This window comes from Rhinopithecus roxellana, chromosome 11 (genome assembly GCF_007565055.1).
Source record: "Rhinopithecus roxellana isolate Shanxi Qingling chromosome 11, ASM756505v1, whole genome shotgun sequence".
Classification (NCBI taxonomy): domain Eukaryota; kingdom Metazoa; phylum Chordata; class Mammalia; order Primates; family Cercopithecidae; genus Rhinopithecus; species Rhinopithecus roxellana.
The window spans coordinates 80040294-80064853 of record NC_044559.1 but is presented as its reverse complement, the minus strand read 5'-3'; the positions used below and the strand labels follow the sequence as shown (position 1 = coordinate 80064853).

The 24560-nt window shown below is 47.3% G+C and overlaps 1 protein-coding gene across 1 annotated transcript; it reads left to right on the top strand.

Annotated features, from left to right (window-relative positions):
- The first annotated feature begins 831 nt into the window (after nucleotides 1-831).
- Nucleotides 832-23970, top strand: FFAR4 (free fatty acid receptor 4). Its single transcript, XM_010379543.2, has 3 exons — nucleotides 832-1454; nucleotides 10299-10427; nucleotides 21118-23970. The coding sequence occupies exons 1-3, from the start codon at nucleotides 888-890 to the stop codon at nucleotides 21505-21507; spliced, it is 1086 nt and encodes a 361-aa protein (XP_010377845.2). The 5' UTR covers nucleotides 832-887; the 3' UTR covers nucleotides 21508-23970.
- The last annotated feature ends 590 nt before the right edge of the window (nucleotides 23971-24560 follow it).

Sequence of the window (24560 nt, the reverse complement as noted above, 5' to 3'; positions counted from 1 at the left end):
ACTGTGGCACCTGGGGCACATTAATAGCTTGTGTGTGTATCTGGCCTTGAAATATCTGTCTTCCTGGGATGGCAACTGTATTAAAAAATTTGGAAGGACTCACCCTTTTTAACAAGAAAGCATTTTATGTCATTGTTCAGAATGCAAAATATATATGCATTTTAGTTACAATAATATTTGATAACATTTAATGAGTAATTACTGTATGCCAAGTGTGCCAAACTCTAGGTGAGCCTCACAGTAACCTAATGGGGTATTATTATTCCCATTTTATAGATTAAAAATCTGGGGTAGAGGGGGTAGATAATCCACCTAAAGACCTGTTATTAAGTAGTGATAAAAGATCTCCACTCCCTCTCTCCCCCACAAAAAATATGGACTCATTACAAGTTGCTTTAGGATCTACCTCCAGACCCATGGAGTTTCTTTAGTAAAATCTGAACGACACAGGCCAAAATAATCTCCAAAGGCCAGCTCTGACACTTTTAAATCAATTTTAGCTAAATCCGTTCACAAAAGGCTTCGCACATCCAGTGTCCCTGAAGGATGAAGGAGGTTGGGCAGGCCCTGCGGGAGCTCGAGGAATTCGCTAAGTGAGTTTTCTGGCTTCTGAGTACACTTTAAAATGGCCAGAGGGCGCGAGGCTTCCGGCTAGGCCGCCACCTCCCCGCCCAGCTGTGGTGTTTGCAGCCAGTGTTGTCGGGCACTTCCTTGTTCCCGCGCGCCCCGGGCGCAGCTCCCTGCACCCAGCGCTAGCGCTCCTCAGAAGGGAGGGGGCCAGAGGTGAGATTTCGCAACCGCCTCCCTCCCTCTTTCCCCGCCTTTGCACTCAGTCTTCTCCCAGATGAGCACTCTCTCAGACCGCTGCGGGCCGCCAGGCACCGGGAATGTCCACTGAATGCGCGCGGGCAGCGGGCGACGCGCCCTTGCGCATCCTGGAGCAAGCCAACCGCACCCGCTTCTCCTTCTTCTCGGACGTCAAGGGCGACCACCGGCTACTGCTGGCCGCAGTGGAGACAACCGTGCTGGCGCTCATCTTTGCAGTGTCGCTGCTGGGCAACGTGTGCGCCCTGGTGCTGGTGGCGCGCCGACGACGCCGCGGCACGACAGCCTGCCTGGTGCTCAACCTCTTCTGCGCCGACCTGCTCTTCATCAGTGCGATCCCTCTGGTGCTGGCCGTGCGCTGGACCGAGGCATGGCTGCTGGGCCCCGTTGCCTGCCACTTGCTCTTCTACGTGATGACCCTGAGCGGCAGCGTCACCATGCTCACGCTGGCCGCGGTCAGCCTAGAGCGCATGGTGTGCATCGTGCACCTGCAGCGCGGCGTGCGGGGTTCTGGGCGGCGGGCGCGAGCAGTGCTGCTGGCACTCATCTGGGGCTACTCGGCGGTCGCCGCTCTGCCTCTCTGCGTCTTCTTCCGAGTCGTCCCGCAACGGCTACCCGGGGCCGACCAGGTGAGCGCCCCTCTGTGCGTGCCGGGCAGGTGTCCTGCGCAGGCTGGGAAGCGAGGCCCCGACGGAAGCTGGGATGAGGATGATCAACAACAATAGCCATTTATTGCACTTAATCGTTGTGCCAAACCTTGTGCCCATCTCTGTGAAGTTTAATCTCTTAAATCTCACTACAACGCTGTGCACACGCCCTCCTAAATGATGTAAGTGGAGTCCCCCAAATTCTTGCGAAATGCAATGACTGTTCCGAGGTTAATTAACGAGTAGTTTAGGAGTGAGACGGAACTTTGGGGGTGTAGGGTGGCCAATCACTTTGTATTGAATCATGATTCCTCGCCAGGTGTTACAATACTGTTATTATCACGCCCATTTCACAGATGAGAAGCAGAGGTACACCGAAGTGTATAATAACTTGCCCAGAGTATTTTACCCGTAATTCGAGGAGGAGTTGGGCTCCTTCCAGTTTACCCGTAATTCAAGGAGGAGTTGAACTCCTGTCCAGGGTTGGGTTGTGGTCCTGCTTTGAAAGCGCATGGGCAAGCGCGTGTGACCTAGGGACCCCAGATGCAATGCTGTCTTTAGGGGACTTGTGACGGAATTCCCTTCCGGGGTCTTCAGTATTTTTCAGCTGCAAAACGGAAGGATTACACTAGACCTTCAAGGTGTCCTGGGCTCCTTAAATGTGCGGATTACAAAGGCTGGGCCGACGAGCTTTGTTTTGCGTAGCGGGTCCATAGTTGTCATTATTAGGTCATGGGGGCGGGGGGGGGGGGGGGGGTGGGAGTGACCATGATCTGAATAAGGTTCTATGCATAGTACAGGACATTGGCTCGGGTCCCCTCGAGTCCCGCGGTCCGGAATCACGAGCTCGGGTCTTTTACTCTTGCCGCTTTGTCCCGTGGTTGCAGGGTTCGTGCGCCCAGATCCACCCGGGAGAGTAGACTTAGACGCAGAGTCACGGTGGAGGACAGCGGCCGCTGTCTGGCTGTCTTCCTAGTGTGTTTGGTTCTCCGTGCCTCGCGGAGAGAGAGAGGGAAAGGACCTAGGTCTGTGCGCTGGGGGCTCAGCCTCCAGGAGCGTCTGCCGGTGGCTGGTTCTTGGCCTTCCCTTCCCTACACGGGTCACTGGTTTTTCGGCCCGGAATCTCCTACCCTTAAGCTCCCTCTCCACGTAGGAGTGAGTATGGGGTGCCCTGAGTAATTGTGACACAAACAGGAATCACAGTCCCAAAGAGGGACCTTCTAAGTGGTCAGAGAGGGGAGTAGGGAGGGAGAAATTACATGTCACCAGGGGAAGGCTCGGTTATGGAGATACACACAGCCCACCAGGGACACACCCCCTGGGTGTGTGACCCTACAGAGCCTGGAACAGAGAGGTGGTGCTTCTCTGGGGGTTTTCCCAGACCAGTCTCTCACACAGCCCTTTATGGGGGAGGGGGTAGGATGGATGGAGTCTGCCTCCCATATCCTGTGCGAGTTTTTTTTTTTTTTTTTTTTTAACATAAACTTAAAATACTTGTTTCTAATGCTTGTGTGGAATACATTGTGAGGTGTTTGTTTGTTTATGGCCTTGAATGGCTAACAGGCAGGAGCCCCATTAAGCCTGTGGCACTTGATCAAATAACATGCAAGCTTGTGGCCATGTCCACTCAAGTGGGGCCCAGAGAAGCCAGGATTAGCTGAGCAGGTGGGTGCCATTTATAGGCAGACCACGGGCTGTGGCTTAGTGGGCAGGCTTGTTCTTAGCCCACACAAACCTGAGAATCAAGGTGGGCCACGCAGATGCCTCTAAAAGCATGGATCAGGTGGGGGCTGGGCTTCTGCCATCAGTTTCTTTGATTTTTTTTTATATGTTATTCTCTCAACGAGTTACAGTACTTGTATATTTCTCACAGAACTTGAGGTATTTCACCTCATTTTCTTTCTTATGGGAGAAAATGATGTTCAGGGAATGAAAGACCAGGTAGAATGTATCTTGAAGGTATCTTAAGTTTTCTGACGTGTATTTTGTGCCTCTCCCTTTTTTCAATGATTTCAAGTATAATCCTAATTAATTGGCAAATGACATTAAAAAATAAGACTCTTGTCACTTCCCAGCCAAAGCCCAGACTAAAATTGTGTGCTGACAGGGACACAGGCAACTGTTTGGGTGAGAAGGCCTTGGCATAGGCGAGGGCCTTCCGTGTCTTGGCCACTTAGTACTGTACCCCTGTTAAGGAATTGGGGTGTGGTTAGAGCCCTCTGTGGTGCTTCCAGAGTGGTCACAGTTGTGCTGCAAGGTGCTTCCGTGGAGGTCTGTGTTGTGATGCCTGGGCACATAGACCTCCCTTATTTTGATGTTGAAATACTTCCTTGGTTTTAAGAGCCTTTGGAGAGGGATTTGGGCAAAGCCACTGGGAGAGAATGAACCTGCGGTGTGCACTGGGGTCCAGGTGAGTTAGTTACCCACAGGAGCCCTACTCACTGAAATTAGTAGAGGTGAGGTGGGAAAGCTTGAAATTTAAAAAAAAAAAAAAAATCCCTGGACACGGTGGCTCACACCTGTAATCCCAGCACTTTGGGAGGCTGAGACGGGCGGATCACTTGAGGTCAGGAATTGGAGACAAGCCTGGCCAACGTGGTGAAACCCCGTCTCTACCAAAAATACAAAAATTAGCTGGGTGTGGTGGTATGCACCTGTAGTCCCAGGTACAAGGGAGGCTGAGGCATGAGAACTGCTTGAACCCAGAAGGTGGAGGTTGCAGTGAGCTGAGATGGTACCACTGCACTCCAGCCTGGCTAGCAAAGCAAGACTCAATCTCAAAAGAAAAAATAAAATAAAATAAAATTTAAAAAAATTTTTAAAAATGAGACAATCTTTTCTGGCTCTCCATCTTCTTTGTCTTCTTTCCTATCTGTCTGCCGCATCCACCCCATCTCTCTCTTTCTGTCTCTCTCTCTCTCTCACACACACACACACACTTTCACACCTACCTGCCCAGGAACCCAACAAACAGAAAAACCCCAGTTTCTTAAGGGTTGCTGCCTGAACACATAGGAAACATCCCATTTTATAGGTTCAGCAGTTGAAGAAATAAGTTGAAAAGAATGAAAGAAAATAAAGGAGGAGTGTAGTCATTAAAAAAAAAAAAAGCAACAGGAGGATCTGGTCTAGACTGACTAGGTCTCACATTTAAAATTAGCAAAGGCTTGTTTTCTCAATCGCCATATTCCCAGCTTTCTGCTTGTGGATTCTGCCTGCCCCATCCCACTTGGAGACTAAATATGGATGTTTTGGATGGGGGATATTTTCCTAACCCAAACCACACACTGAGAGAATCAACCAAGCCTAAGCAGATGCTGGCTCTCTCCCCTCAAGGAGCGTTGGCCAAGGAAACTGCCCCTTAGAGCTTCTCCGACCTGAGAGCCCTCCTGAAACAGAAACTCAATCTCTCATCCATGTGGGCTATGGGTGCCCAGTAGTTCATGGTAATCAGACTCTAAAACTCCCCTGAAGAGAAGATGAGGGGATAAACATTCTAGAAATGTGAGACAACTTGGTATTTGGAGTGGACTTTGGAGTCAAACATTCTGTTTAAATCCCATCTCTGCCATTCAGGAGCTTTGTGACAGAATCCAAGCTGTCTAACCTCTCAGTACCTCACTTTCCTCTTCTGCAAAATGGGCATAATTATAGTATCAACCAACCTTACTGGATGGTCACGGGCACTCATGTTCAGTAAATGGGCCAACACCTGGTGCATACACAGTTAAGTGCATAAGAATTGCTAGCCATTATTAGTTTCCTTATCTTTGAGCATAAACATTTTAAACATCCTTCAAACAGTATGATTCTTCTGATTGCTGTAAAATAACAGATTGCCATTTAAAGAGGGTGGACACATCCTAGCAACATTGACATCTCAGCCAGGTCAGCTCACTCTGCTTCAACAGGATTCCAGCCTGTGTGTGCTGTGGCCCTCGCTGGGTGGTGACCCACATCCGCAGGTGGAGAAGACTGTCTATCCTGGCCAGGATGTGCTGCCCATTCATTCTGCAAACATTTACCGAGCACCCTTCCCCTCTTGCCCCTGCCACAAATCACGTAAATCCGCCTTCTTCTCTTCAAGAAGAAGCACACAGATGGTCCTAGATTCTGGCCTAATGTGATCCTCACAGTCACCTCACCCCATATTCTTTTGTTTATTCTAAAAGAGGAAATCTCTAAAGTCACAGAATGGCAAAAGATGGAACCAGAATGTAGCCCCACTCTTTTGGGTCCCTCTGGATGCCATCACCCTTGGGTTTATACTTCCTTGGGGCACTTGATCCCACTGCCCCACCCTACCCTAATTTAATACCAGGCTAGTCAAGTGAACGTTCACGTGTCTCTGCCGAGTGTGGATTGCCTGAGAAAACAAACACAGTTTGCTTGCCTTCGTTACCATTAGAGAATACTTTTAAAATATAAGAAAGGAAGCATCTGTTGCATTGATATTTTCTCTCTTTTTTGCTGGGTAGCTGATAGAAGAGGAAATATCCAACTAGGACTCCTAGGTTCTTAAAATGATCTTGAAGTCTTCCATGTTGATGGCAGAGGTGAGGCATAGGAACAAGGATTTATCAAGGGTCTCCAGAGGTACTGCAGGAAGAATCATCAGAGGGACTGCTAGGCAAACAGCTGGAACAAACAGCTGGAACTGATCTGCAAATAGGCAGTGTTTGCAAGTAAGTCAGCCAGTGTGGGGAGGGTCAGCATTTCCGGTGCCTGTGGACAGATGTCCCCATCTACAAGGGGAGTCTCCTTAGAAAATCTTGTTTGGCAATTTTGTCCTGAACACCTAATATGTATTAGTCAGAATTCTAGGTGCTGGGATGCTGGCTGGAAAAAGGCAGGCTTGGTCCCCACCCTTAGTAACACACTTCAGCGGGGGCTTCAGACAGGGAAGGGGATGATTGCACAAGCTGTGGAGAGCTGTGGAAGGGTCTCTGCTGGGTGTGGGGAGTCCAGGAAGCTATTGGGAGACGGCAGTGTCCCCAGTGAGTGTGAAGATGAGAGGAAGTAAGCCAGGCAAGGGAATGGAGACCAGGAGGGCGTTATAGGCAGAGGAGAGTCCACATGGAGGCCAAAGGAACAGTGAGTGCTGAAACTTGCAAGGGGTTCTCCACCACGCATGTGTACAGCGTGAGGTTCAGTGGGGGCAAAAGACAGTGCTGGAAGGGTTGGCAGAGGAGAGGGAGAAGGGCCAGAGTCATCCTGGTAGGAGGTTTGGACTTAGTGGTGATGGCCTGGTCTTGGTAAGGGTTGGGGGCAGGTCAGTGAAAATGCGATAGGTGGGTGAGTCAATGGTGATGAAGGAGGAACTTAGAGATTCCTTCTGAGTGGGGAGGAGGAGGTGGGCAGAAGGCCAGTGCTCAGGTTTCCGGGAGCTTGGAGAATGGCGGCCCTGTGCCCTGATTCGGGAAGTTCGGGAATCAGGTGGAACCATTTGGGGATGGGACCTTCAAAGCTTAATGTGCCTGTGAGGCCTCCTGCTGAGATGTCCAGGCCTCCTGCTGAGGTGTCCTCATGGCTACTGGGTGAGTCTGGGGTTCAGGAAAGCACGGAGCTGAAAAGAGTAGATTGGAGCTTTATCTGCAAAAGGAGCCATGGAAATGGGTGAGATAGCCAGGAAGAAGTGGAGACTGGCATGAGGCAGAACACATTTGGGGGATCCAAGTCACACTTATCCCTTCACCGTGAGTGGCCTCCCATTTCATTCCAGAATTCTGGTCTGACACCTGAGCTCCGGCCTCCCTATGCCCTGGGCTGTGGTCCTTCCAGGCATAGCAGAAACAACCCCTCCTGGGTGGCTCTGCCCTCTCTGGTCCTCTGAGGCTCTCTGGGCACTTCCAGCTGCTTGTCCTGTCCTGAAGTGTCCTAGTGCTTCTCTGCCTCCCTCACTGCTGGAGGATAGGGCCAGCGCCTTGCTCTTCCTCACCGTGGCTTCGCTGCGGTCAACCATCATGTCTGGAGTCAGGTGGTTGAGCAAATGAATTAAAGAAGACTATTGTTGACTCTGCCAATTCCGCTTCTGTAACTCAGTAACAAGGCAGAGCTGCCACTTTTGTTTTCCAAGTTCCCTTTTTAAAATCAGGAGACATTTCACATGTGCAGAAAAAGTACAGAGACTATGATAAGACTCACACCCCTACCTTACAGACTTGACATACTGCCTAACTCCTCTACATGTCACAGCCTGCGGGAGAATATCTAGAATCAAAACGACTTAAACCAAATGGATTTTCCCACAGAAACCAACTTACGACAACAACTTGGATCTCTGTGGGCATGGCACCTGTTATTTTATTTTTTAATGAGACCAGAGAGTACATTTAGTCAACAATAACATATAAAACCTTCTAAAGAACATACCAATCCATCATTTAGGCCCCTGAGTCAGTTGCACTGCCTCTTAGTTCATGTGTGAGGGTGTTGGGCAGAGTTCTTATCTTACTTCCTTATCACACTTCCTGCCCTGAGCAATAGCCACAAATCAAAAGGTGAGAGAATGTCTTTATTAAAGTCACGGAATTTGGGAGCTTCCTGGGACAGGTTCATTGTCTCTGTAGAAAAATAGCTGGTAAAGTTGGCAGAACTATCATGGTGGTCTGTGTTTCATGTTTGATCATCATTTCACTTATAAATCAACTTTTTTCTTTTATAAAAGTAATACAGGCACATCATGGAAAATTAGGAAATGCAGATAAGCCACAGGAATAAAAACAATTTGAGAGTCCCGCCTAGAAATAGACACTTCACTTTCTGGATTGTATCCGTCCATGTTTTTTTCTGTGCATGCAAGCATGTGAGTGTATGTGAAAAACAGTGTGTATGTTGGATGGCTATATACTCATTCACACATATACGTTCTCTTCAACACACTGGGATCAGAGAAGCACATGGTTTAGGAACCTGCTTGTTTTCTTTCATTCCTACTGTAGAGAGAACACCTTGCTCTATCATTATATCCTCCACAAAAGTCTTGCTAACCCTGGAGAGATTTTGGCAGACATTCTGGAAAAGGCTTTTGGAAAGAGTTGGGGGTCTTAAGAAAAGCTTCTGGGCGTCCTCTGTTTTTCTACTGTCCCTTAAAATTTTTCCATCACAGGAACAGGAATTAGAGACCAAATCACATTCAGGACTGGAATCCATTTCTTTCGATTGGTGCTTTAGCGTATCTGCTCATATGTATTGCTACTGCTGTCTTGGAACAAGGGGTCCATAGTGGGCAGAAGCCTGAGTACAAAAGAGGGTGGTGTGGGTGTTCTAGAGAGCAGTGGTAGCCTCACTGCTAGTAATCAGAAGATCCTTGAAAGAAACAGGTTTCTGGCCGGGGCTGGTGGCTCATGTCTGTAATCACAGCACTTTGGGAGGCCAAGGCAGGTAGATCACAAGGTCAGGAAATTGAGACCATTCTGGCTAACATGGTGAAACCCCTTGTCTATTAAAAAATACAAAAAAAAATTAGCTGGTCATGGTGGTGCACGCCTGTGGTCCCAGCTACTCGGGAGGCTGAGGCAAGGCAGAAGAATTGCTTGAATCCGGGAGGTGGAGGTTGCAGTGAGCCAAGATCACGCCACTGCACTCCAGACCTCCAGACTGGCAACAAAGCGAGACTCTGTCTCAAAAAAAAAAAAAGCAGGTTTCTTTCCAATGACCAAAATGTGTGAAGCTTTAATAAACTTCCCCCTACCATGTGTTCACACCAGCCCAGTCTTGATTCACTGTTAAAAATTCTCTGCTTTTGGCCTAGTAGAGCATTCAATGAATATTGGTCAAGTGAATGAATGAATGAATGGTATTTTGGATGGCAATGCTACTCCTAGACATTGGTTAAGATGCCTTCGCCCTTCAAAATCCATCACGTGGTCTTTTTACACAGCATGTGCTCTTAAAAATCTGTTCTGTATGCATGTGTTAGGGCCACTTGTTTTCTAAACAGTTTTGTTTCTGTAGTCAATTGGGCATAGGAATTTTATATGTGGGGAGTTAGTACACACACACACACACACACACACACACACAGATATATGTCTGTTTTCCCTGGCCTATTTATTCATTGGATGAAATTGTTGCAGAAGCTATTTGTAACTATTCAGTAAGGTCTCCATATGTTTCAGTTCTTGCACTTAGTGTTAAACATTTGAATCAATACAACCTAGTGACAGCAGCAAGATCACGAACCTTCACACTCTTCTGCCATATTCCATTGGTTTTACATCTTGAACTGTCTGTGAGTGGAGGCTGATCTTTGCCTTGGGGCTCTAGACGGCCAGGTTGACGCAGCTTGACACACTTTAGACACTTGAGCACCCTCAGCATGAACACTTAATGCTTTAGCACAGACTCTGTGGCCTTCGGCTTACACAGTGTGACTACAGGGAAACCTAGTTCGTGTTTCGATGTGTTTGTTATGTAGCATGTCCTTTCCAATCTCTGTAACCTTTCAGGGGTCAGTTTTCTTTGTTGTAAAATGGCAGGCTTGGAAGAGGAGGCTCAAAAGCCCTTTGCATGTCAGCCCAGGGAAATAGAAAGACCACACCTGGGAACCGACTCTAACTCTTACCACCCTGTAAGCCTGAGGCTCAGCTGCTGCCCCTGGAGAACAGGAAACACAATCGTGGCTCTTCTGAGGTTCAGGGGCAAGTGCTTTGTAAGTGGAATTGTGGTGGGCAGTGGGAGGGATTCTGGGGTTCAGTGTCATGCTAGTTGTGTAACTGGGAAATGCAACCAGTAAGTGTCAGGAAACCGTCACTCAGTAAGACTGAGCCAGAGGCCAATAAGAAGCCAGCATTTACATGATGTTCTTTTCCTTTTTGTAACTAGGAAATTTCGATTTGCACACTGATTTGGCCCACCATTGCTGGAGAGATCTCGTGGGATGTGTCTTTTGTTACTTTGAACTTCTTGGTGCCAGGACTGGTCATTGTGATCAGTTACTCCAAAATTTTGCAGGTATGTTTGTTTTAAGTGCTACCATTGAACTTCACTCAGACTTGGGGTTATTTCTGCTGGAATCTTAGAATTTGGGGTCGGAGAACACCTAAGAGTTCATGCCAGCTCAATCTTGATTCACTGCACAGGTCTACAGCACTGAGGAAGGAGAGGGTGTTTTTTTTTTTTAAGTTATATCTTTGTGATTATGTTTTTGCTCATAACTAAAGTAGTACCAGGTCATTAGAAAAAATTAAATTAAAATGAAAGAGACACATAAATGTAAATAACACAGAAACTGAAAACTTGCTCTACCTTCTTAACAAGTCAAGACGTATTTTTTCAGGTTATTTTTCTTATAAGCTTATGTACGTGTCATGTATACTGTGTGTGTATTTGATGAACCACATGAAATTGCAGGTTAAAATGGTCCAATGGTTATGTGACACTGTTCAATGTTCTTTTCAGATATGAGATAATACTCTCTGCTCTGTAACTCCTTTTTTTCACTTAACATTATATCTTAACATCTTTCTACATCATTCCTATATCTCTAGCTCGTTATTTTTAGTGGCTACAGATGTGACTTCATTTATTTTATGGTCTTTTGGGCTGTGTCCATTGTTTCCCCATCGCAAACACTGCAATACTGGAGAATGCATACTTTTAAAAACATTTTATTGAAGTATTATACACATATATAAAAAGCACATAGGTATAGGCTCTAACTGAGTGCATTCATGAAAGCAGCTCCCAGGTCAAGAAACGGAATATTACCAGAAGTCCCTCCTATTATCTTCCAGTCGCTACTCCAACCACCCTCAGGGAATGTCCATTTCAAATGTGCACTGAAACAGGAAATGATCTCTACCTTCAAAACAAATATGTACAGGGACATAAAAAGGACGAGTCAGCCTGTTTTATATCTCTTAAGGCAGCCCATTTGTGAGTAAGTTGCCTGCCCAGGCAAACAGCGTGGGTGCATTCATGTTTATGCCCATTTTAGAAGGTTTACTGCAAAGCCCTTGAACCCTCGTGGAGGTTTATAGTTGTTGAATCTTGGTTTTACAGTGTCTCATGTGTGGGTCATCTGTCAAGTAGGCACATTGAAGTGGTGCCCTGTAGGGCCTGCTCACCATCTGGTCACTTTTATGGCCCTTTCTTTGCAGTTGAGGGTCTGTAACCTTCTTAGATGCTCAGAACCCATAGCCAGGCCAACCTCCATCCAGGTCTGCTAATCCCTGGGTCCTGTGGGAGATGGCCCCTCCATGTCACTCATGAGACTCTTGCCCACCCAATGACCACGAAAGTGACATCCAGCCTGGGGCTTGTTCAAGTGCAGGAGGCAGATTCAGGCCTGGAGTTAAGGTTTGGACAGTGCTTGCGATGGGACCAGGCATATGATAGTGCTATATAAGTGTTAGCTATTATCATTAAGTTAAAATGAGAGAAAAAGGAAGATAAATGTAGAACTTTGTGAGAGAAAAAGGAAGATAAACGTAGAACTTATTTAACAAATATTTACATAGTGTTGATCCTATGCCAGGAACTAACTCTTTAATTCTGATAAGAATAACAGATGAAGAAACCCAGGCACAGGGAGGTTAAGTAACTTACCCAAGGTAACACAGCCTGTAAGTGGCAATCAGCATTTAAATTCAGTCAGTCTGACCCTAGAGTCCCAATGCATTAATTCCTCAGACATGTGTTAAGGGTCTGCTCTGTACACAGTGCTTGGGGGAAAGGAAGTGGGCTAAAACCGAGCAAGACACATTCTCTATCCAGAAGGAGCTTTGACATAAAAGGGGAAGAGGGAGGAGACAAAGGTGCTGATATTGAAAGCAGAGAAACTGAACACAAGGTGGAAGATACTGAGACTTTGCAAACACTTTGCAAACTGTTAAATGATACACAAACGTAAGGGATGAATAAGGGGTATAAGAAAGAAGAACAGGCCAGGTGTGGTGGCTCACACCTGTAATACCAGCACTTTGGGAGGCCGAGGTTGGCGGATCACCTGGGGTCAGGAGTTCAAGGCCAGCCTTGCCAACATGGTGAAAGCCTGTCTCTACTAATAATGCAAAAATCAGCCTGGCGTAGTGGTGGGCGCCTGTAATCCCAGCTACTGTGGAGGCTGAGGCAGGAGAATCTCTTGAACCCAGGAGGAGGAGGTTGCAGTGAGCTGAGATTGTGCCACTGCACTCCAGTCTGGGCAACAAAGTGAGATTCTGTCTGGAAAAAAAAAAAAAAAAAAAAAGCAAAAGACCATGAAGACAGACAAAGAGACTTGACAGTGTTATTTTAACAATCTGGGTTTGAGTCTTGAATCTGCCACTTACTTGCTGTGTGGCCTTGGCCAGGTTAGTTACCATCTCTGGGCCTCGGGTTCCTCATCTGCAAAATGGCAAACATAATGCCAGCAGTGTAGAGTTGTCATAAGGCATGTAGGAGATGCTACTGATGGGACAGAGAGAGCCATGCCTGCCTGTCGCAGGCGATGAATAAATTATGACCGTCGTGATTTGTTAGGCAGGGCTGCTCTTCCGACTCTTGTCTCAGAGCATGCTGGGAAAAGGTGCTGCTAAGATTTGCAAGAGAATAAACAACAGCCCAGATTTGGAGCACATCAGGAACAAGGAATTGACGCTAGAGCAGGACTGGCTGGAAGGGGCGGCAGCATTTGATCTCCTTCCTGGAGGTCTCACTCCTGAGTTCCTTAGGGGCCAAGAGGGCTGTGGTCTGCCCCTTTTCACTCGTACCTCACGCTTCTCAGCTGCCTGCTGAGGGAGGAATGATTTTCCACCCACCCCCATCTTTTTCTCAAGGCCAGGGTCTACCTGGAAAAATTCTATGAGACCTGAGGAGTTGGGGCAGGTGTCCTCTTAGCAACCCACCTCTAAACAGCAGTTTACTCTTGAACCATCCTATGTCTAAACCCACAGCCAACCTTCACTTCTCCCCATCACAGACCTCAGAACAGTTCCTGGATGCAAGAGCTGTCATGACTCACAGTGCGGTGAAAGGGCACTCTGAGTCACAGAGTAACAGGTCAAATATAGAATTTACATTCTATCACCATCCTCACCTTAATGCCCTGTGTGGTCTGGCCCTGCTGCCTTTCTCACCTTCATATTTCACCCTCCCTTGTGTCCACATTGGCCTTGAGGCTGTACTGTGCACTTCTGTCCCAGGGCCTTTGCACCTGCCACTTGTTCTCCTGGATCTCTCTTCTCCAGATTTCTGCATGGGCCACTTCCCCACTTCATTTAGTCTTTACTCAAAAAGCTCTTCACCAAAAAGTCTCCCCATCAATCTCCAATTCCTTATCCTGATTTATTTCTCTTCAAACACTTACTACACCTGTCACATTCCATTTATGACAGTCATCTATCTTGCCCACTACAACGCAAGCTCCATGAGAGCAGAGGTTTTGGTTTGTTCACTGCTTTATTCCTATGCCTAGATCAGAGCCTGACCCATTCACTGTAGGTGCTCAATAAATATTTGTTGAATGAATGAGGCATAAGCCTTGGATCACATTGAAAGGGTCTATAGGGTAGTCTCTTGGACAGTGGGAAAATCACTGAACAGAGAGTCCTAAGACAGGAGTTCTAATCTAGGCTGTATCACTGTGTGACCTTGGGCAAGTCACTTAAGTAATGTGATCCTCAGTTTCTGCAGGAGCCAAATATGCCTCAGTGGATTAACACAATAAAATGAAAGAGCAGATATAATAATGTTTTAAAAATCACAATTTTAATCCAAATATCACTTAAAACTTACTTTCCACCTTATTAGCAAGATTCACTGTTGCCCATTTCCCAGGAGGACTATGACATTTGTCCTCACTTGGTACCATGAGTTTGTCAGGCTGATAACTTGGAAGCAGGCAAGCTATACCAGGTGGATGGAGTGTCTGGGCAGGGCCTCAGTTTGCAGCTCCTCCTCTGTGAAGATATACTTAACTCAGAGATACTGAGTCAGCTTTTCTGTACAAGCTTTTTCTGTGAAGCTTGGTTTTACATAACTCTGTAAAATCAATTGAACATCAATGTTAATTAGGCGTAATAACAAACAATTCACAAATTGTTTGAAGCCATGGGATACATAACTACAGGCCTTCCAGTCCCACTTCTCACCTGTCACTAGTTCCTGTAACCCAGGTCTCATCTCCAGGCTTGAGAAGTGTCTCTTTTTCACATCACCCTGGTCTTCTATTGTTCTAAAGCAGTATGTCTTCTAGAATGTTCTGTAGAGTGCCATGGGAATGTTAGGTGTTAGAAAGGGTTTGGAAAATGCTGGCATAGGCTAGATGGGATTCTTTGCTGCAGGACTTCTCAGAATGTTTATTATGCCAATATACTTTGAGGATCTCCCACAGAGTAATAGAATAGGTATCATTGCTAAACGTGACTACAGAACCCCCTTTTCTCCACAGAGCATCTGTCTGCGCTGGTGCTCCATGGAATGCCTTTTTGGAAACCCTGCTCTAAAGTCTCCACCTTCCTTCCTGGTTCTGACCTGGGCAAGAATTCAAAGCAGGCTTTGCCCTGGCTCTTTCCCTACTGCCCACCCTTCAGGGGCTGCTTCATGTGCTTGAGGCAGTGGCCTTATTCACCCTTCTGCCCTCCCTGCTTCCTCTTTCCTTGTTACTCAGACATGCCATACATCTTCAGTGATTTTTTCCAATCAACAGTTTTCCCAAGGGAATAACCTCCCAGCAACTCCTAAGTGCCTTCAGATCAGGTTGTAACCACTGTTTGGGGCTGGCTTGACGTCACTGCCCAGCAACTGTTGCCATGGCAACTGAGATGCCTCTACCCTTTTGTAACAGTAGATGTTTATTGATCCCCCTCTCATTGCCCACATACGCACCAGAATGGAAGAGCAGCGTGGGCGGAGCTGCCTTGCTTATTGCTGTGTGTCCAGCACCTATGAGTGCTTAGCACATAGCAGGAGCTTATAAATATTTGTCGAATAAGTAAGTCTATGGCTTGCAGATGGAAAACCCTCAGCCTGTCTCAGGGCTTAACTGAGAAACAAAATCTGTTTCCGCAGAACGCGAGGTGTTAGACAGTGAACACAAAGCCCTTTCTCCACGCCTGACCTGCATTCTCCAGCTTTGGGGGCCTGCATGCTGGTCACGAAAAGGGAGGTGGAATCTCTGGAAAGATGAAATCTTCTGTCCAGTGATTCTAAATGGGAGGCTGTTGATTGACCAAGCAGCCCCCAGAGGAGACTCAACCTTCAGGAGCCCAATGTTGTCAGTAGGAACACCCTCTACCCATCCCCACATGTTGGCAGCAGTGGTCTGCTGGCATGGGGTGGCAGAAGGGTGTGAGGTGGGGTGGCGGCTCCCCCACGGTCTTCAGAAGCTCATGTGAGTGTGGAGGCAGTGAGTCTCCAAAAGGTCTCTCTTCAAAGGACTGGGGGAACTTGAGACCGAGCCTGTTGTCCTAGATGAGCAGCTGCAACACTTTAGTGGTCAAGAATCACCTGGGGAGTTTAGGAAACTTGCAGATTTCTGGGCCCCACCCAGCTCCACACAATCCGAATGTCTGAAGGGGCCCCCAGCGTTTGCATTTAATCATGTACCCAGTGGCCGTGTACCACATTCTCCAGAAGCTGTCCACCTCTGTTGAGGTGCTGTGCCTCAGCGGAGAAGAGCACTGGCACCTGGCATGGGGTACACCCCCTACTTGACTGTGAGGCCTCAAGCAAGTCAATTGTCTTCTCAGGGCCTCTTAGTTCCAAAACTGCGGCAACCACAGAACCTATCCCAGAGGCTTGTTCTGAGGATTAGGATTAATCCTTGAAAGTTAATTGAGCATTTATTTCAATCCAAAAGCACATCAAGCTTTCTGCCCAGTGCAGGAGACATTTGCAATCCTGGATCAACGTTAACTATCCTTGACATCTAGCATAGGGAGAGGAGGAGGAGAGGAGCCACATTCGGTTACAGAGCCCCATTTTCTTCCTCACCCCCTACCAGTGGTGGGAACTGTGGAGAGAAGGAGACAGTAGCATCCGTCAGTGCTAAAAAAGATCCAGGCCGGGCACGGTGGCTCACGCCTGTAACTCTAGCACTTTGGGAGGCCGAGGCAGATGAATCACCTGAGGTCGGGAGGTCAAGACCAGCCTGACCAACATGGAGAAACTCCATCTCTACTAAAAATACAAAATTAGCCAGGTGTGGTGGTGCATGCCTGTAATCCCAGCTGCTTGGGAGGCTGAGGCAGGAGAATTGCTTGAACTGGGAGGTGGAGGTTGTGGTGAGCCGAGATTCCGCCATTGCTCTCCAACCTGGGCAACGAGAATGAAACTCTGTCTCAAAAATAAATAAATAAATAATAATAAAAAAAAACCCATCCACTTTTGCACTTGGCCCATGAGTCAGCCCACTTTGTTTGTCTGTCACCCACAGCCATTGTCAGGCCCCTGCTAGGGCTCTGGGCTGCAGAAGACACAGGCATGCCTTGCTTCAGCTCCCATCCCCCAAGGAACCAGCAGTCTGGTGGGGGTCTGTGTTCGTCTGTTCTCACACTGCTTTAAAGAACTGCCTGAGACTGGGTAATTTATACAGAAAATTTACAGCTTTAGTTGACTCAGTTCCACATGGCTGGGGAGACCTCAGGAAACTTGCAATCATAGCAGAAGGGGAAGCAAAGACCTTCTTTTCATGATGGCAGGAGAGAGAAGAGAGTGAGCAGGAGCAGGGAAAACTCTTATAAAACCATCAGACCTCATGAGAACTCATTCACTATCACAAGAACAGCGTGGGGGAAACTGCCCCCATGATCCTAACACCTCTCACCTGGTCCCTCCCTCCACACGTGGGGATTACGGGAATTACAATTCAAGATAAGATTTGGGTAGGGACACAGATCCAAACCGTATTCGGGTCAGAGGTAAGAAGGATGCCTGGACACCTACCACATAAGTGTACGTGGCAAGTGTCGCATGAGTGCCTGAAACACAATGCTGCAGGATGCCAGGCGGGAGATGAAACAGGAATCCTTCTCAGAGTTCCTGGCATTAGCGTTTGGAGTTAAAGGCTGGGCAGAAGGATTCCCATAGGCGGAGATACTAGAGAGTGGGAAAGAACTAGTTTATGATAGAGAGAATGGGCTGGCGTCAGGCTGCCAAGTTGGCAGTCTACCTCTGCAACTTCTTAGCTGAGTACTGGTGGGCAAGTTTTTTAAGCTCTTTGAGCCTCAGCTTCCTCATTTGTAAAATGGGGATCATCACAGTACATATGTCACAGAATTGTTGGGAGAATTTAAAAAGGTAAACTAAGTGATAGGTAAGGGCCTGGCACATAGTAGGTGCTCCATAAATGTGAGCCTTCATCAACATCACTCATCAAAAGGTATTTTTGTGACACTACACCAGGGACCCTGGGTACATCGTTGCCCTTCTTAGGATGGTGTGGGTAGCAAGAGGGATGAAGCTGCCATCAGAATCAGCCCTTGTGGGTCCCCAGCCTGTGCTTAGGCCTCGAGTGACACCCCTACTCAGAGGCGGTGCCAGTTCCTCTGCAGCCCGCCCACCTGACACCCTGCCCAGCTGATATTCTCCTAGATCTAACAGCCAAGGCAGGTTCCTGAGATTAACCAGGTTTCACCTGAACACAAGTTCTAATTTTGATTCTACATAGTGATTTCCAGACTTGGATGTGCCAATACAGCCTCCAGCATTTGAGCCCGAGGTGGTGCCCTGTGTCTCCTGAGCAACCTTCACCTTGCAGAGCCATCGAGGGCAGGGGAGGGCTGAATAGTGTGGCCATCCCTTTTGAGCCTTTTGTGATTTGTCTCATATTTAATCCCACTGAGCTAGATTTTCAGAGATGGGGGCTCTGACCCTGTATTATCAGTGGAGTGACCTTCCACACGCTTCTTAAAGTTCTTGAAATTCAATTTCCTCATCTGGGAAGTGGGAACAATGATAGTGCAAATCTAAAGAGTAGGTGTGAAGATTAAATGTGACAATTGAGAAGTAAATGTGCGGCACAGTGCCGGTCACATGGAAGCCCTCAGTAAGGCTAGAGGTCTGTATGACTGTGAGGCTGTTCACTCAGCATCTGTTGCCCTGGTCTCCACCATCAACAGGTGGACCTAAACTCCTACACAGAGCAAGCAGCCACATTGAATCATAAAACAAACAACTATCCTTTAATTAGCTAGTTACAAGTATTTTTTTTTTTTTTTTTTTTTTTTTTTTTTTTTTTTTTGAGACAGGGCCTCACTCTGTCACCCATGCTGGAGTGCAGTGGCGCGATCTTGACTCACTGCAACCTCCACCTCCTGGGTTCAAGCGATTCTCATGCTTCAGCCTCCTGAGTAGTTGGGATTACAGGCGCCCACCACCACGCCCAGCTCATTTTTTGGTATTTATAGTAGAGACAGGGTTTCACCATGTTGCCAGGGTTGTCTTGAACCCCTGACCTCAGGTGATCTGCCTGCCTCGGCCTCCCAAAGTGCTGGGATTCCAGGCATGAGCCACCGTGCCCGGCCTAGTTACAAGTGTTCTAATGGGAATATTTTCAGCCATTCCGATCTTGCAGTTAAACTGGTCTGAACTGTGAATGATGTTAATTACCTTCTAATTACTCCCCATCTTGAGATTCAGAGTCTTGGGGGACACCTGTAGGATCTCCTGAAAGAAGAGTCCAGAATCCCCTTCTAAGCCCACATGACCAGGGCTGCCTTCATTGCCTGCCATGCCTCTGCTTCACTGCCAGCCCTGCTCATTAATACAAAATATTAGAGGTCCCAGCAGCTCCACTTGGTAGGAATTTATTCTACCGATATGCTCACCTAGGTGTGCAAGGATATGCATGAGGAGGCTCATTCCACCAGTTGCCACCTCTCAACAGGGGACATAAATATAAAATGGTCATTTTCCACAAATATCACCAGCAGTGCTCTGACCAGCTCCTCTGTCTTGCTGGGGCAGGGGCACCTTTAAGGACACTTGTGTCCGATTTACAGAGCTTTCCAGTCACTTTTTGGTTATTTACAATGTCAGTCTCACAGTCAGTTCAAAGCTTCCCCTGCCCGAGGCATAGGATGTGGGTTTGTGGTACTGGAGCTGGGAGGCGGACAGAGAAGGAGGATGGGCTGCCCTGCCAGTGGTCTGGTCTCCCACAAGGACAAGGAACTTGCATGATTGCCCATATGAGGTGGTTGCCCCCTCTGTTGGTCATTGCCTCTGATTTCCCTGTGTCTGGTGGTGGTGCCAACAGGCCCTGCTGTTGAGGGGATCATTCCCAAGCAGCACCCACTCCAACCCCTGGGCAGGCCCTTCCCACACCCCCTCCCACCAGGTATGGGAAGACCCTTCCCACACACTCAGCTTCACTTTCAGGTTGGCTCCTGACAGCAGCTGCTCCAGCAAATGAGCAGCCTCTGATCACATCATCCTTCCTTACCCCCTGACTCCGGGGCCTGTAGGCAAGACTAGGATCCATTTTCTCCTGCTCCTGCAAAAGGAAAGGAACCTAGGTTGAGGTCCAGTGCCCTCTTCTGCCTGGCCGGCCACACTAGTATGCCATCTGCCACTCAACAACCTGTAGGGGAGTGATATGGCTTGACTGTGCCCCCACCCAAATCTCATCTTGAATTGTAGTTCCCGTAATCCCCATATGTCACAGAAGGAACCCGGTGGGTGGTAACTGAATCATGGGGATGGTTTCCCCCAAGCTGCTCTCGTGGTAGTAAGTTCGCACGAAATCTGATGTTTTTACAAGGGTCTTCCCCATTCGCTTGGTTCTCATTCTTCTCTTTCCTGCCGCCATGTGGAAAAGGACACATTTGCTTCCCCTTCTGCCATGATTGTAAGTTTCCTGAGGCCTCCCTAGCCCCGCAGAACTATGAGTCAATTAAACCTCTTTCCTTTATAAATTATCCAGTCTTGGGTATGTCCTTATAGCAGCATGAGAACGGACTAATAAAGGGAGAGAGAGGAAGAGTATGCATACTGCTACTTCAGCTGCTACCTCCCCAAACAAGGCCAAAGAAATAAAATACTCCTCAATAGGGGCTGAATAATTTGCAACCACCATTTATAGAAGATAACAAGAATAAGGTGCCTTCTCTGTGCAGATGTGGCCCGAGCGCCATGATATATTGCTAGGTGAAAAAGGAGCAAGGCCCAGAGTGTGGTGCGTGGTGTGGGCCCGTCTGTGTACCAGCGGAAGAGCAGATGCCTGCAATCCCACAGCCAGGAATGTTGTGTGTGGTGGTGGTGCATTTCCAGAAGGCCATATGGGAAAGTACTTACGTCTGTCACCTCTCAGGGTGGAAATGGAGGGCACAGAAGGCTGGAGATCTGATGTTCTTCATTTGCTCCCCATCAGTATAGCATTGTCTGAGTTTGTACCCTGAGCACATTGTGCTTGCAAATAATTAAAGAGTCACGTCTTTTAAAAAAATAACAGGGAAAATGTCCCTCTTCTAGACCACCCAATTCAGGCTTTTCACTTCCCCTCATAACTCTGTTTACAAGGTAGGTGATTTTCTGCTTTATTTCTCAGGAGTCCAGCCAGGGGTCCCGTTTCTCCAGCACATCCTAAGCTTGGGCATGCAAAGTCCCAGAGGCACACAGCCTCAGTGCCTTGGGGATAGCAGATTCCACCTCCTGGGCCCCTAACTCAAACCCCCCAACAACCCTCAGTCACCTGTGGCTCCAGTCCTGTTTTGGTTTTCCACAGATCACAAAGGCATCAAGGAAGAGGCTCACAGTAAGCCTGGCCTACTCGGAGAGCCACCAGATCCGTGTGTCTCAGCAGGACTTCCGGCTGTTCCGCACCCTCTTCCTGCTCATGGTCTCCTTCTTCATCATGTGGAGCCCCATCATCATCACCATCCTCCTCATCCTGATCCAAAACTTCAAGCAAGACCTGGTCATCTGGCCGTCCCTCTTCTTCTGGGTGGTGGCCTTCACATTTGCTAATTCAGCCCTAAACCCCATCCTCTACAACATGACACTGTGCAGGAATGAGTGGAAGAAAATTTTTTGCTGCTTCTGGTTCCCAGAAAAGGGAGCCATTTTAACAGACACATCTGTCAAAAGAAATGACTTGTCAGTTATCTCTGGCTAATTAGTTTTTCTTTATAGGCAGAGTTTCTCACACCTGGTGAGCGGTGGCATGCTTTTAAACAGAGTTCGTTTCCAGTACCCTCCATCAGCGTACCCTGCTTTAAGAAAATGAACCTATGCAAATACACATCCACAGCATGGGCAAATTAAGGGGTGATCATCCAGTTTTGCAATATTTTCCCTTTATAAAAGATCTGTTGTCCAGGTGTGATGGTTCATGCCTGTAATCCCAGCACTTTGGGAGGCTGAGATGGGTGGATCACATGAGGTCAGGAGTTCGAGACCAACCTGACCAACATGTTGAGACCCCTGTCTCTACTAAAAATAAAAAATAAAAATTAGCTGGGAGTGGTGGTGGGCACCTGTAATCCCAGCTACTTGGGAGGTTGAACCAGGAGAATTGCTTGAACCTGGCAGGCAGAGGTTGCAGTGAGCCGAGATCTTGCCATTGCACTCCAACCAGGGCAACAAGAGTGAAACTCCATCGTTAAAAAAAAAAAAAAAAAAAAAAGGATTTGTTATGGGTTCCTTTTAAATGTGAACTTTTTTAGTGTGTTTGTAATATGATCAAATTTAATAAATATTTATTTATGACTGTTCAGCAATCACATCTCCTACATATAAAGCCACACCATAGTGGTTTCTGAAGTGAGTCTTAGAACTGATTCAGGATGCAGATTTCTTCTCTGAAGGGTCACAGCCACCCTGTGCCCTACCTTGTACTCACAAAACTTTAGGATCATTCACTGATGTCAAGAGCAATTGAAGAATTTCCAAGGAACAGTTAAGGGTGACTTAATTTTTTTTTTTTCATTTATAAAAAATGCCATGGGCTCTTTTAAGAGAATCAGTGTCATGAAATCAGAGAGAAAGTAGGAAGACTCTGAAATGTTTGAGAGTGAGTTCATGGAGTGGTTTACTCCTGATCCATCCAGCAGAGATGCCGCTTAAGCACCAGCCATGGCAGACAGTGTTCTTTGTGCTGGGAATTCAGTGGTGAACCAGACAGCCATGGCCCTCTCTCAGGGAGCTTACCTTCAAGTCAGGGATAGAAAAACTAAATAAAAGTCAATAAATTATATCTATATACAGATATATAGATATATTTGAGATGAGGGTCTTGCTCCAATGCCCAGGCTGGAGTGCAATGGCACAATTACGGCTCCCTGAAACCTCAAATGCCTTGGCTCAAGCAGTCCTCCCGCCTCAGCCTCCCAAGTAGCTGGGATTACAGGCATGAGCCGCCACACCTGGCTACAAATCAATAAATAGCACAGCATCACAGAGTGAACAAGCACTGTGAAGAAAATGGGACGGGGGCTATGGCAGTGATGGGAACTTAGATCAGGTGGGGAGGGGCCTAAGAAGACCTTTCTGAGGAGTAACATTTGGATCAAAAGGTAAGCGACAAGAAGGGGCCACCTGTGTGAATAGGGGGAAGGGACACAGAAGAGATGTCAGTGCAAGGAGGCTGACACGCTTGTAGGGAGAATGGTGTAAGCCGACTATTGATGGAGCCTCCTCTGCACTAATGCTGAGATGAGGGGTACCCAGCTGGGGCCTGTCAGTTGAGGCCAGAGAAATTGCAGGGCTAGATTGCATACAGCCTAGGAGTTTATTCTGTGCTCCAAGCCCCTGGAGGTTTGCAACTGGAGACTGACGTGACCTGATGAATGTGTGCAAAGATTACCCTGGCTGCCTTGCAGGGAATAGACTCTGAGGAGCATGAGTGAAAATGGAGACCAGTTGGGTAGCTGCTGAAGTGGAACAAGGGGATGGGACCTTGGAGGTGAGTGGCATTAAGGAGAGATTGTGAGAAATGACTTGTAAATATACTTTGGGAAGGTAAAACAAAGATGATTTATTGATGGAAAGGATGGAATTGATAGAATGTGAGGGAAAGAGAGGGTTCCAGGGGAATACCCTGATTTTTTAGCCTGTCATGAGTTGGATGGTGAAGCAGGCAACAAAAATGGGGGAGCCTGGGCAAAGATTAGGGGTGGGGGAGCCAAGAGTTTCATTTGGAGCTTATAAGTTTGAAATCCCAGTGAGACTTCCAAATTGAATAGGCAGTTGGATGCAGAAATGTGGAGCTTGGGCCTGGAGATGCACATTGTTTGGAGTTATAAATGGTGTTTATAGGCCTATGGTTTTATAAAACCTCCCTTGGAGAGATAAAGAAAACCAGAGTCAAAGATTGAACCCAGGGACACTCCACCACTTGGAGGTTGGGCCAGTGGCTGGAATGCACAGCAGCACAGGGCCTGGCGTATAGTAGGTGTTCAACCAATCTTTGTTGCTGAGGAAATCGGCACCAGCAGTAGTGACTGCTTATGCAGTCTCTGGAGCAACTTGCTTCTGAAGTCAGATTCATGGAAATCACAAGCTCGAGGACAAATGAACAGAGATGTTTTGCTCACTTTAGTTAATAGATTTGATCAATTAAACCTGTTTTTGGAAGTGATGTGTGGCTATCTTATTGAAGCGGCATCGCTGTCTGGGATAAATAACAGGGATTTGTCATCTTGTGCCAAGAGGATTAAGGACACGGACATAGGTGGGTGGGTTAAAGAGCAGAATGTTTAATAGGCAGAAGAAAGGAGAGAGGAGAGCAGCTCTCTCTCTCGTGAGACAGAAGCATCTGAAAAAGGAAAAGTGGTGGACCACAGCATATTTTATAGGCAGGCTTGAGGAGGTGGAGTCTGATTTACATAGGGCTCACAGATTGGTTTGACCAGGTGTGACGTTTACATAGTGCAGGAGAAAGGCTGGCCACCCTACCCAAATCTGATTATGCAAATCGACTTTCCACTTGGCCATCTTGTCTGCCCCTTACTGCACTCATGGCTGGCAAAAAGGGAAGATGGAACCACCATTTTGAGCATGCTTAGTCTTAGGTAGTACATTCCAATGGACACAACTGCTGGCATTCACCCATGCAAGCTTCCAACTTGCTTGTCTACTTGTGCAGAATGATTTTACAGGCCACTCTTTGTTAGAAAAGGATTTAGGGGCTGCTTTTCAATAAAAGGAAAATCTTACCAAGGACTTCCG